General features: G+C 38.3%; 1 protein-coding gene across 7 annotated transcripts in view; it reads right to left on the bottom strand.

Annotated features, from left to right (window-relative positions):
• Nucleotides 1–14,293, bottom strand: part of RSF1 (remodeling and spacing factor 1) — a 116,558-nt gene that overhangs the window by 50,201 nt on the left and 52,064 nt on the right. The window contains exon 3 of one of the 7 annotated variants that reach the window (XM_045577667.1): nucleotides 6,317–6,362. The exons of the other annotated variants lie outside the window; for them this stretch is intronic. Within the exon in view, the coding sequence (XP_045433623.1) occupies nucleotides 6,317–6,340 (24 nt within the window). The 5' untranslated portion in view covers nucleotides 6,341–6,362. The remainder of the gene's footprint in view (nucleotides 1–6,316; nucleotides 6,363–14,293) is intronic. 7 annotated transcript variants of the gene reach the window in all.

The raw sequence follows: 14,293 nt of genomic DNA on the forward strand, positions 1-14,293 counted from the left end.
AGGGCAAGTACAATAATTTATTAATCTCTATGACTAGAACAGAAAATTAAAAAAAAAAACACATGGCAAACTGCAGGCACATTTAAAATCAAGCCACTTTGCAACTAAATGTTCTCGTATTTATGGGTAAAGATTTCATTGCTTGCTGAAACCGGTTTGGCTCAGTGGATATAGCATCGGCCTGCAGACTGAAGGGTCCCAGGTTCAATTCTGGTCAAGGGCATGTCCCTTGGTTGCAGGCACAACCCCAGTAGGGGGCGTGCAAGAGGCAGCTGATTGATGGTTCACTCTCATTGATGTTTCTACAATAACTCTCTATCCCTCTCTCTTCCTCTCTATAAAAAAATCAATAAAATATATATTTTTTAAATTAAAAAAAAATTTCATTGCTTGCCATTTCAGACCTTTATATAATACTAGAGGCATGTGCACGAAATTCATGCACTAGGGGTAAGGGGGCGGGGGGGGGGGTCCCTCAGCCTGGGCTGTGCCCTTTTGCAGTCTGAGATCCCTTGGTGGACATCCCTGTTGTGGTCTGGGAGCCCTCGCTCCTTAGCGCCCATATGTTCACTGTGCATTGACCACCATGGGGCAGCTCCTGCAATGAGCGTCTGCTCCCTGGTGGTCGGTCTGGTTGTTCCACTGTAATGGTGGCTTAGGCTTTTATAATTAATATATAGAAGGCATAAATTTAAGTTTATAGTGTTCTCTCCATATACAAGCATTCCAGGTAAACCAGAGCCACATAACAGTCAAAGGAAAAATATGGATAACCACTCTGTTCAATAACAGGGACTAATCAGGAGAAATGCCATGGGTTTTATGACCTGTGAACCAGTTTCTTCAGCTATAAAAGGCAAGCAAAAATAATACTGATCTTAAAGGTTAAGAAATTCCCTTAGCCGGTTTGGCTCGTAGACAGAGCATCAGTCTAATGACCAAAGGGTCCCAAGTTCGATTCCGGTCAAGGACATGTACTTTGGTTGCAGGCTTCTACCGGGACCCTGGTCAGGGTGCAGGCAGGAGGCAACCAATCATGTGTTTCTCTCACATCAATATTTCTGTCTTTCTCTCTCTGCTACTCTATCCAAAAGATCAATGGAAAAATGTCCTTGGGAGAAAATTAACAATAACAACAAAAAAAGATTATGATATATACATAAAAATATTAAGTACCTAAGCAACTTCAACAAAATCTGTCTTTATTTACTTTAGTATCTGGATTTATTAATCCTTGGAAATCATTCAAATTGAAATTTTTAAAACTAAGAAATATGAAATTTAGAAAGATTCATTTATTCAGTGAGCCTGCAAATATTTACTGAGTACCAACTAGCTGTCAGCTTAAGTCAAGGAGGTGGGGAAGACAGACAACTGCCATCATGGGCCTTACAATGTAGGAGTTAGTCAAACAGGTAAAAATTTTAAATGATTCAAGTAGCCCAGCTGTTGTGGCTCAGTGTGGTCCCATGCACTAAGAGGTCACAAGTTTGATTCTGAGGCAGGGCACATGCCCAGGTTGAGGCCTCCATCGTCAGGAGAGGCAGCCAATATTCCTATCCCTTTTTCCCTTTCCCTTCCTCTCTATCTCAAAATCAATAAAAACATAAAAGTAATTTTTTTCAAATAAAGACAAATACTATACTGAAAATAAAATGTATTAGTGTGAGTGCTATTTTGCATTGGGTGCTGAGGGAAAACCTCATTTTATTATTTATTTTTAATTATTTATTTACTGATTTAGAGAGAGAGAGAGACAAAGAGAAAGTGAGAGAGAGAGAGAGAGAGAGAGAGAGAGCGAGAGAGAGAGAGAGAGATAGATTTGTCTTTCCACTTAATTTACCCAATTATTGGTTGATTCTTTTATGTGCCCTGACCAGAGATCAAACTCTCAACCATGGCATATCAGGATGTTTTAAGTGTTTTTTTCCTAGCAATGGTCAGCAAACTTGTTAGTCAACAGAATGGCAAACCACATGTGGCTCTCGAGCCGCAGTTTTCGGATCACTGCTCTAAGCCACTAAGCTACCTGGCCAGGGTGAAAAAATCCATTTTAAAAAGTTGACACTTGACACAGAAAGTTGAGACATAAAATAGAAATGAGCCACAAGATAATCCGGAGAAGAAACTAGCTAGCAAAAAGACCTTAAGGTTTGACAAATTAGGAAAAGAGAAAAGATTTGTCAATGTAAACAAAGTAGAAGAGCAATTTTCAACTTGTGTGTCTGTGTTGCAAGAATTTTTAAAACATGCAATGCTTGACTATTTTAGGCAGGGGCACTGACCCCTTTTCCCTTAGATTGTCAATTAAATAAAAGACAACAGCCAACACAACACAACACGACAATAACTGTCTGGTGTGAATTTTATTTTTTTTGTCAGATCAGTAAAAAAATATTACATATTTTTTGGTGTGCCACAGAATTTTAGTAATCAGTTTGTGTGACATGCAGTGAAATGGTTGAAAACTGCTGAAGCAAAATAAGGGAGAAAATAGCAACAGATAAAGTTAAAGAGGTATCCGAGAGCCAAAATATATAGGCCAGGGAAAAGAATTAAGATTTTATATCAAATATGATGAGAGGCCAATGAAGTATTTTATTTTGCATTTTTAAAATATTTCTTTTTATTGACTTCAGAGAGGAAGGAAGAGGGGGAGCGACAGAAACATCAATGATGAGAATCAGTGATCGGCTGCCTCCTGCATGCCGTAATGGGGATGGCGCCCAGGGCTCAGGCATATGCCATGACCGGGAATCGAACTGTGAACTCCTGGTTCATAGGTCGATGCTCAACCACTGAGATGGTCTGGCCAGACCCAATGGAGTGTTTTAAATTGGTAAATTGATGATTTATGTTTCAAAAATAGCTGCTGTATAAAAAAAAAAATTATAGAAGGAAAGGAATGAAAACTAAAACACCCATTTTTAAGGCAAGAGATAATGATGACAAGAACTATGGTGGTAGTAGTGATAATAAAAAGAAGTAGCTGTATTTGCGGCAGAATCGTAAGGACTTTTGATAGAATGGATGTAGATGGAGGGTGTTTGGAAAGAAAACCCAAAGGTGACATCTAGATTCCTTGGCATGAAAAAAATGGAAGAATAAAAGTGCTTTTGACTAAGGTATTAAGAGAATACATGAGAGAAGGGAGTTAACCAGAGATCTCTAATGAGCTTGGGGTAAGTGTCTTGCTCAAAGTTACTGAACTGAGACTCTTGGTTCATACATGTTTTCACTGGATCTTTTCAAATCTGAGTCAAGAATTTACAGCTACTGACAAGTCAAGGGCTATGCCTACTCTTCTTCATATCCCTAACCTGTGACAAAGAATGAAACATACAGCAAGTACAAAACAAATAACTGATGAATAGATGAAAGACATATAAAAATGCTTTACAATAATTTAAGAATTCTATTAAGTTAACAACTTATAATTTCTAAGCCAACACATCTCAAATAAGTACTGGGTTGTGGGGAGCAAAGATGATTAGCAGTCTCAGCTGTAAGAAATTCAGAATTCAGAGGGGAAAAAAGAGGGGACATGCAAAGGTCATGTAAACAAGTAATCAGTGAGTTATCTACCAACTAAGTAATTGATATAATTATAAACTACTAGAGGCCCAGTCCACAAAATTCGTGCATGGGGTGGGGGTAGGGAAAGGGTTATCCTTCAGCCCAGCCTGCACCCTCTCCAATCTGGGACCCCTCGAGAGATGCCCACTCACAATCCAGGACTGCTGGCTCCCAACTGCTTGCTTGCCTGCCTGCCTACCTGATTGCCCCTAACTGCTTCTGCCTGCCAGCCTGATCACCCCCTGACCACTCCCATGCCATCCTGATTGATGTCTAACTGCTCCTCTGCCAGCCTGTTTGCCTCTAACTTCCCTCCTCTGCCAGCCTGGTCACCCCTAACCTGCTCTCTCCTGCAGAGTTGATCACCTCCAACTGCCCTCCCTTGCAGGCCTGGTGCCTCCCAACTGCCCTCCCCATCTTGTGGTAGCCATCTTGTGTTCACATGGGGCAGAATCTTTGACCACATGGGGGCAGCTATTATGTGTTGGAGTGATGGTCAATCTGTATATTCCTCTTTTATTAGATAGGATATAGGCCTGGTGCATGGGTGGGGGCCAGCTGGTTTGCCCTGAAGGGTGCCCTGGATCAGGGTTGAAGTTACCTTGGGGCATGGGGCAGCCTGAGGTGGTTTGCAGGTCAGCCACATCCCCCAGCGACCCAAGCAAAGGCTCTGATATCTGGAACTTATTTACCTTCTACAATTGAAACTTTGTAGCCGGGAGCAGAGCCAAGCCTCCTGCTGCTCCATAGAGGGCAGCCATTTCTGTCTGGATTTGTTTACCTTCTATAATTGAAACTTTGTAGCCTTGAGTGGAGACCTAGGCCAGCCAGAGCAGGCGGAAAGCTTGGCTTCCTCTCTTGCCTGGGAAATCCAAGCCTCCCTCGTGCTCTCTGTGGCTGTAGCCATCTTGGTTGGGTTTATTTGCATACTCATTCTGATTGGCTGGTGGGTGTAGCGGAGTGATGGTTAATTTGCATATTGCTCTTTTATTGGGTAGGATGAAAATACAGAGGAGAGAAACTGTAATTCTATATGGATCAAGGGAAATTAAAGAAGTTTTATTCAAGTGATGACATTTATTCTAGGATCTGAAGGATGGCAGGTTTTACCAGACAAGGAGATGAAGAGCATTTCAGGAAGAAAAAAAACACAAAATATGGAAAGCAATAGGAATGTGAGTGATGATGTGTCGATGTGAAGGTGAATAGAGAAGCTCTTTATGTTAAGTCCTAGAAACCTGGATCTTGAGAGCTTGGGGCCAGGAATAGGCACAGACAAGGCTGTGAAGGAAAGTAATGAGCAAAGCTGTGAAAGTGGATCATGGCTTATAAATATGGGAACTCAACATGTGTTAGAAGAACTGATGGAAAATAGTTTTGTTGCACTTTGCAAGACAGACAGGAGGATAATCTCTGAAGTTAAAGAGACCAATTAAAGCCTGTTTTACAACAATTCAAGAGAAAGGTAATGAAGCCTGAATTAAGCTTGGCCGAGGAAACTCTAAAAAAGGCAGATTCTGATTTGCATTTATCTTACAAAAGCAGTAACATTTTATGCTCATGCACGGGTGGGGTTCGGCCAATCCGCCCTGACAGTGGCCCATTGGGCCAGGCACGCAGGGAAGAGAAACATGGGAGGTTGGCTGACAGGCCCTGCCCCCAATTGGGGTGGGGGGGCAAAAAGGGGTGAAACTGGCCAGGGGGAAAAGCCGCAAGAGGTTGGCTAGCAGGGGGGAGGGACCACGAGAGGTTGGCCTGCTGGCCCAGGACCCATCCAGCGGGGACTGATGGAGGGAGAAACCCCCTATTCCCCCCCACCCCATTGGTCCAATTGGCCTACTGTACTGCGAGTCATAGCGACTGTTCATTCCAGAGTTCTGGTCACTTGGCTTTTATATAAAGAGATATAGCTTTACTATTTACGATATAATTTTCTCATACATTATTTCATTAGAGGTGGATATCCTTTTAAACAGGATTTTTTAAAGCAAAAGGAAGTTTGACTCATCTTTCCATTTCCTACCAAAAACAGAATCTTGCTAATAGTGGCACAATAAATATTTACTAAATCAATGTTCTCTGGTTTAACTAACGAGATAATCTACTATATATAGGAACAGTGCCTATGAGAATGCTTTAAAGGATGTATAAAAAGGATGTTTCTTTAGTTCCTTAAAAATACATACATGAAAGAGTTCAATGGCAAGTTTTCTCAAATTTTGAAAATCATAAGAACACCAAAATCCCAACAACTGACCAGATGTGCATGCATTAATTAATTAGTTCATTCCACAAACATTTTATCAGGAATTTACTGTGTGCCACACAGTGCTTGACACTAGGATAAGTAAGATACTACAACTCCTGCTCAAGGAGCTCAGGATTAGTGGGACAGGCAGCTGGAATCTCAGTTAATCTATACATTGGGCACATTTATATTATTACATGACAAAAATTTGACAAACTATTCTCAAAAGCAGTCTCTTTAAAATCTTAATCAAGGAAAAGGTGCTCTGAAAGTATTTGACATAAGTCTATGTCATAGCACCTTTATATTTTAGGCACAATTAATCATAAACCTAAAATACACCTCAATGGAAAGAATGTAAGTACCTCCTTCCATGTAATCCGCTTTATATCACTCATCTAGACATAAAGGGCAAGAAGACTTCAGTATCAAACAGGCTGAGAGGCAAATCCTGGCTCTATTATCAATGTGATCTCGAGTTAAGGCAATTACCTCTCTGAATTTCAGGATCTTCATCTGTAAAATGGAGATTTTGTAGCTAGTAAAAGAGATGAGATAAAGAAGATGCCTATCAGATTCTCGCTGTACCATAGCTCCCTTATATAAATGCAAACCTGAAAATGGTTCTAGAGAATCAACATAAGAACCAATTGGAACATAAGGAGAAATAGAAGGAATTAAAAGTTGGCAGGAAGTAGATCAGAGTTCTTCAAACTATACATAAACACTGTTTCATGACACCTTTGTTTTGCATATATATAAACATATATAAATAAGTGTGCCTACAATTTCAACAAAATGACTGGTGTCTGACTTAATTTCCTGCCTTTATGATCTGGGTAATTAACTCTATGTTAAATGGCTTCCCTTGTTATGCTCTAAGTCTGTGTTGACATTAAGGCTAAGATTACAGCTAGATTTACAACTGCTGTTGTATTTTTTATAAATTTTATTGTGGAAATATATATAATAAAAATAAAATTTGCCATTTTAACCATTACATGTACAACTCAGTGGCATTAATTACATTTACAAAGTTGTATAACCACTACCACTTTTTATTTCCAAAACTTTTTATCACACAAACACTCTTTAGCCATTAAGCAATAATAATTCCCATTCGCCTTCCACCTACACCACCTAGTAATCTATAATCTACATTTCTGTGTCTATAAATTTGCCTATTTTAGGATAGTTCATATAAGAAGAATAATCCTACATTTGTCTTTTTGGTCTTGCTTCTTTCACTTACCACATATCAGAACTTCATTCTTTTTAGGGGTGAAAAATATTTTATTGTATGAATATATCACATTTTATTTATCTATCTGTTGATGGAAACTTGGGTTGTTTCAACCTTTTGGCTACTATAAATTATGTTGCAATAAACACTGACACACAAATATCTGTTTTCAATTATTCTGAATGTATAGCTAGGGTGTGGAACTACTTGGTCCTATGGTAATTTTTTTTTTTTTTTTAGCTTTTTGAGAAACTGCCAAATTTTTTCACAGCAGCTGCACACTTTGAATTCCCATCACAAGTATATGAGGCTTTTACTATCTCTATAACCTTACCAACACTTAGTATTGCCCTTTCTTTTCTTTTAACAAATAGCTATTCTATTAGGTGTTAAGTGATATCTCACTGTAGTTTTGATTGGCATTTCCCTAATGACTAATAATGTTGAGCATCTTTTTAAGTGCTAATTTATTGATCCTTGTATATCTCTGGAGTAATGTCTACTCAAAACTTTTGTTCATTTTTAAATCAGGTTGTCTTTTTGTTGTTAAGGTGTTTTGAAAGAAGTTATATAAAAATAGAAATTTAAAGGTCTTAACTATTGCTTAAGCTAAGAAGATAAGCCTAGGAAGTAAAAATAGACCCTCTTATCTAAAAGTTCCTAAGTATAAAGACTTTAGAAACACATTAAAAAGTATTATGTTAACTGATATTAATTTTTTTGGATATTAAGTTTTTATCAGTTATATATGACTTGCAAATATTTTCTCACATTCTATAAGCTGTCTGTTCATTTCTTCATAATGTCCTTTGATGCACAAAAGCTTTTAATTTTGATAAAGTACAATTAATCTATTTTTTCTCTTGTTGCTTATACTTTTGGTGCCATATCTAAAAATCTATTGCCAAATCCAAGATCATGAAGATTTATTCCCATGATTTATTCTAAGAGTTTTAGCACTTTTATTTCAGTTGTTGATCCATTTTGAGTTCATTTTTGCATATGGTATGAGGTAGAGTGTCTGCTGCATTTTGCAAGTTGTTAAATTTCAACAAATATTTATTTTCACACTATAAGCAACAGTCAAAAGACATTTTTCACAATACTCCATTGAGTACTCAAAAAATCTTATATAGTCAGTCCTCTCATAAGAATCGAGAGACATGTATACATCATTCTATATAATAAAAGAGAAACATGTAAATTGACCATACCTCCATTAGCTAGGGGCAATTAGGCTGGCAGGAGAGCAGTTAGGCATCAATCAGGCTGTTAGGGGAGTTGTTAGGGGGTGATCAGGCTGGCAGGCAGAAGTGATCAGGGGAAATCAGGAAGGCAGGCAGGCGAACAGTTGGGAGCCAGCAGTCCTGGATTGTGAGAGGGATGTCTGACTGCCTGTTTAGGCTCAATCTTATAGAGGGGTCCAAGATTAGAGAAGGTGCAAGCTGGGCTGAGGTACACCTCTGCCCCGTGCATTAATTTCCTGCACTAGGCCTCTAGTCCTATATAATAAAAGGCTAATATGCAAATTGCCCAAAAAGCAGAACGACCTGTCACTATGCCACACACTTACCACTAGGGGGCAGATGCTCAATGCAGGAGCTGCCCCTTGGTGGTCAGTGTGTTCCCACAGGGGGAGCACTGCTCAACCAGAAAAGCCCTGAGCCGGGCTCACAGCTTGCAAGCGTAGCAGCGATGGCAGGAGCCTCTCCCATCTCTGCAGCAGAACTAAGGATGTCTGACTGTCATCAGTCAGACATCTCCTGAGGGCTCCCAGACTACAAGAGGGTGCAGGCTGGACTGAGGGATTCTCCCCACATACCCTCCTCCCCCAGAGCACGAATTTCATGCACCGGGCCTCTAGTCTGTTATAAACCAAGATACAGACTTAACAAATGCCAGATATTACCTCTGGATTTAAACAGAATTGTAGCCCCATTAGCATGGCTAAGTGGTTGAGCATCAACCTATGAACCAGACGGTCACGGTCTGATTCCTGGTCAGGGCACATGCCCAGGTTACAGGCTCTATCACCAATGTAGAGCATGCAGGAGACAGCTAATCAATAATTCTTTCTCATCATTTATGTTTCTATTTCTCTCTTCCTCTTTCTTCCTCTCTGAAATCAATACAATATATATATTTTTAAAACCAAAAGAGAAGGGAGCCTTTAAGAAAAAAATAAATATTAAAAAACACTGAACTGTGTATTAATTATATTCCACTGACTCAAACAGAAAAGAAACAGCTCTCTATAATATATAAATACAATGATGCCCACAGAAGACAAAAAATCAAGAGCCATGTAACAAGAGAGAAAGGTAAAAATTTCCATCAGAAAACTACTGTAACTAATGAGTACAACTAAGAAGTAAATATGGAGTTAAGTTTATTAGCAGCCAAGTAAAAGAAAACTCAAATTGTCTAAATTATTCTCATCTAATACTGATGCATAAAAGATTTTAAAAAGCATTCAAGATGTTTACAATCTATAAGAAAGGCAAATGTGAGGGGCAATATAAGTGGTTTTTTGAAGCACTGAACTCATAAAGTCCTATGCTTGAATGCTGGCTCAGCCATTTCTAGCAATGTGAGATTGGACAAGTTACCGTATTTTTCGGACCATAAGACGCTCCGGACCATAAGACGCACCAGTTTTTAGAGAAGGGAAATGAAGAAAAAAAGATTCTGAAACAAATAGTGTCCTAAAATATTTTATGTGCATTAAAACCCAACATCACAGTCATAAACACATGTAATCAACCCTGTAAAGTAAGCAGCAGCATTTAGAACCATTTTAGAGCCGGGCAAGCACACAAAGACCACACAGAGCCGGGCAAGTAAAAAAACTTTTTTTAAAAAGTATATGTGTAGGCTATATTTGGACCATAAGACGCAGGGACTTTCCCCCCCCACTTCTGGGGGGGGGGGGAGTGCGTCTTATGGTCCGAAAAATACGGTATTTAGTTTGCTAAAATCAATTTCCTTGTGCATAAAATGAGGAAAATACATATTTCAAAGGTGAGCTATATAAAGAAAGAGTTAAATTCAGTGCCTGGTAAATGGTGAACATTCAATATATAAACTACATAACAGTTTTTTATGTTGTTACACATAAATCCATGAAGGGATATATTCCTAGAAGGCCTCAAGGAGAAAGTAATCCTTCAGCTGAGATCAAAAGATAAATAAGTTTGCCAGGAAAATAAACTCGTGGGGAGGCATTCCAGGCCAAGGATAACAGTGTGTGCAAAAACTCTGAGGAATGAAAAAGACAGCATGTTCTGAATGGCATTGAGTAGGACACATAGGAGAAAATGTCATTAGATGTGGCTGGAGAATAGTGGCTCAACTATTAAGAGCATTGAATGTCCTGACAGAGTTTAAGTTTAGATTTTTAAATGAAAGAGAACTATCAAATAATTCTGAAAGCAATATAATAGTTAATTTAAAACTTTGGGTTTAATAGGTCACTCTTGTAGCAGTGATAAGAAGGTAGTAGAAAAGTGTACACTAAAAGCTAGGAGACCAATTAGAAGGTGAATGTTTAGGCAAAAGATGATAAAGGCCTGTGGCATGATAGCCTCTATTAAAAAAATTATCTTAGTAATATCTTTTGTTTTTTATAAAGAGCACATTTTGATGAAAATGTAAGGAATTTTTAGAAACTGCCAACCATTGGTAAGTTTTCTAATCAGATTATAAATCCCTAATAGAATAATTCTGTATTAGTTTTCTACTGCTGTGTAATAACATATTACAAATTTAGCTTTGTTTTTAAATTTATTTTATTTTATCTTATTATTTTTTTTTTTTTAGAAAAGTGGAAGAGAGGGGGAGACACACAGAGAAAAACATGGCTTGATTGCTTCCCATATGCACCCCGACTAGGGCAGGGAAATCTAGCCTGCAACTGAGGTATGTGTCCTTGACCAGAATTGAACCTGGGACCCTTAGTATGCAGGCCAATGCTCTAGCCACTGAGCCAACCTAGCTAGGGCCAAATTTAGCATCTTAAAACCACGCCCATTTATTACCTCACAGTTTCTATAGGTCAGAATTCCTATATAGATAATCCAGCTTGGCTGGCTGTGTTCTCTGCTTACAGTCTCACAAAGGTGATATCAAAGTTATGGCAGGGTTTGTTCCTCTCTGGGGGCTCTGGACAAAAAACAACTTCCAAACTCATTCAGAATGTTGGCAGAATTCATTTCCTTCTCATGTTTTCCATGTGACCCTCCACATTCAAGCCGCCAGTGTGGTGAGTCCTTCTAACACTTCAAGTATATCTGACTTCTTCTGCCTACACCTCTTCTGTTTTTAAGGGCCCAGATAATTTACAGTGAGCCCATTTGAATAACTCAGAATTATCTGCATATTTTACGGTCAACTGATTAATAAGTTTAATTACATATATAAAGCCTATTTGTCATATAACATATCCATGAGAGTAACACTAAGGAACAAAGACCATAGTATAATCCATGACAGCTGTTCTAAATGCTTCCCATAAAAATCACCAAGTGACCACTTCTCTAAGTATGCTTTCATGTTGAATACTTCCTACCTTACCATTGCAGTCTACTTATATCTTTCCCTTTCTTTTCTTAAGCATTAATCTTTAGAAGGAAGGAAAGAGATTAATGCTTATCTATTTTTTTTTTATCAGTCATAATCTGTGGGGAAGCATAATACTTGGTTGGAAAGCTTGCAAGGAGGATATTCCAAGAAAAGGAAAGTGTGTAGAAGGCCACTTGCTTGTTTATCAGGATTGTGATTTAGGGGAGTATTGAAGGCAGTTCCCCTGATTACTCCTTGATTTTCCCAAACAAATCTGTGCATATGCAGACCCCCAGGTATTTACTTGAATCCTTATGCTTAATCCCTGGACACCCTTGCCTGAGGACAATGTAAACACATGTGTCCTCCCAAGATTACTCACACTACTGATTATATCTAAAGATAAACTTTATCTTAAACTGCTGTTACAATAAAAGGTTAATGAGGCAGGCAATCAGGACTGCCTGGTTGCTATAGCCAGACGGTCCCTTAGCCCTCTCTTTCACAGTGAAAGAGTAATCTATCCATCTGTCGTTCAGCCAGCCCCGAGAATAATCTTGACCACAAACATTGAAACTATGAGAAAATTGTCATTTTCTCTGCATTGCCGACAAAATGCTTTATCCTGATACCACACTTTACTTCAAGCATTGACATTCTCTATGGCATTACCTTTACTTGTATGCTTACTTTAGTTTTCTTTCTTTATTGAACTCCAGACTCAGAAACATCTATGTCTCATATATCTCCTGCATTAACTTACCAAGACCCTTACAGAGTAGGCCATCAAAAAATGGTTACTAAGTAGGTGAATGAAAATCTGCTAACTTCAGCAGCTGTGGATGGATTCTTAGCTAACCATAATTATGATTAGATCCTGTGTTAAAATGAATTATATTATGATATATCACAGGCTTTCTATTAAATAACTCTGCACTGCGTGCTACACATGAAATGTTTCTGGAGTCAGAGAAAAGAGCCAGGAAAAGAAAATATGATAGCACAACTAGAGGTAGGAAGAAACCAAGAAAAGAGACTTAAAAAGATTCAGCTTTGGAAGAATGATAGTTTAGTAAACAAGACCTGAAGAATGTCCACTGAATTTGGCAAAGTTCATTTTGACAAGAGTCATTTTCTGGTGGCCCAGTGAGGCCAGAAAACAGATGGGGAAGATTAAGCGAACACAGCTTATGTTGGCAATTCTTGAAAAGCTTGATTATAATGTATTTTATATTTTTAATTTAGTATTACTATTTTTTAAACAAAATGTTACTCAAAAGTTTTCAAGTGGGCATTTTATAAGTATTAATGAATTTCAATGAAAAGCATGGAAGTACATGTTATTATTACCACAACCATCATGATGGGGTGGAATTCTACATTATGTTAGAATCCAAGTTATCCCATCAACTAGGATAGTAAGAGAAAATTTACAGCATTATTTCTCCTTCTACCATTTTTATTTTGGAGTTAACCAGTTACCAAAAACTAGGCAACAACAAGAGTAAATAGGGTCATTTTTAACTTCCAAGAAAGTTTTAACATACATTCAAAATAAAGTAAATCATTTATTTGAGAAATTCAAGCAAATTACTGGTGAAACTGGCAATTTGCATTTCCATAAATTTTATTTTTCGAAGTGCTTTTGTAACTGTCATTACTGATGATTCACAAAATTGAGATTCAGGGCATTCATCTTTCTCAATATTCTTTTATGCTCTACCTGGAAGGATGTGCCAAGTCACAGATTTATAAAACTTATTTCCCAGGATCAAAATCTTAATAGTAGAGAGCTAGGACTCTTGATTCTTTTTTATTTTTTTAAAATATATTTTATTGATTTTACACAGAGGGGAACTGAGAGGGATAGAGAGTTAGAAACGTCGATGAGAGAGAAATATCGATGAGCTGCCTCTTGCACACCTACCACTGGGATGTGCCCGCAACCAAGGTACATGCCCTTGACCGGAATCGAACCTGGGACCGGCAGACTCTTGATTCTTAATTCAATGCTTTTAATCCTGAGTCTAGAAATTACTACGATCAGATTCCACAAAAATCTACAGGAGCAAAATATAATATAAACCGCCAAAACCGGTTTGGCTCAGTGGATAGAGCATCGGACTGTGGACTGAAAGGTCCTGGGTTCGATTCCAGTCAAGGGCATGTACCTTGGTTGCGGGTACATCCCCAGTAGAGGGTGTGCAAGAGGCAGCTGATTGATGATTCTCTGTCATCGATGTTTCTAACTCTCTATCCCTCTCTCTTCCTCTCTGTAAAAAATCAATTATATATATATATATAAAAAATAATAAATAATATAAACCAAAGTTTTCATGATCTTAACAAATCCTCACACCAATGGTAATACCTGAATTGTTTGCATCATTTAAGATTTTATGAATCTACCGAGTTTCCCTGAAAATAAGACATCCTCCGAAAATAAGACCTACTTACAGGTTTCCTTCTGAGTGAAATATAAGGCATCCCCCCAAAATAAGGCCCCCCCAGGCTCTGTCTCAGAAACTTTGTGAAACCAAAACTGCAAGAAGTTGTGACTTGGGTGAAGAATTCATGGGAGAAAATCACTGACAGTTGCATTGCAAATGCACTGCGAGCAGGCTACCTTGACAAGAAGTACTCAAAGACAGTGCTATTGCTAAACT

Source organism: Pipistrellus kuhlii, unplaced genomic scaffold, assembly GCF_014108245.1.
Source record: "Pipistrellus kuhlii isolate mPipKuh1 unplaced genomic scaffold, mPipKuh1.p scaffold_m20_p_9, whole genome shotgun sequence".
NCBI lineage: Eukaryota > Metazoa > Chordata > Mammalia > Chiroptera > Vespertilionidae > Pipistrellus > Pipistrellus kuhlii.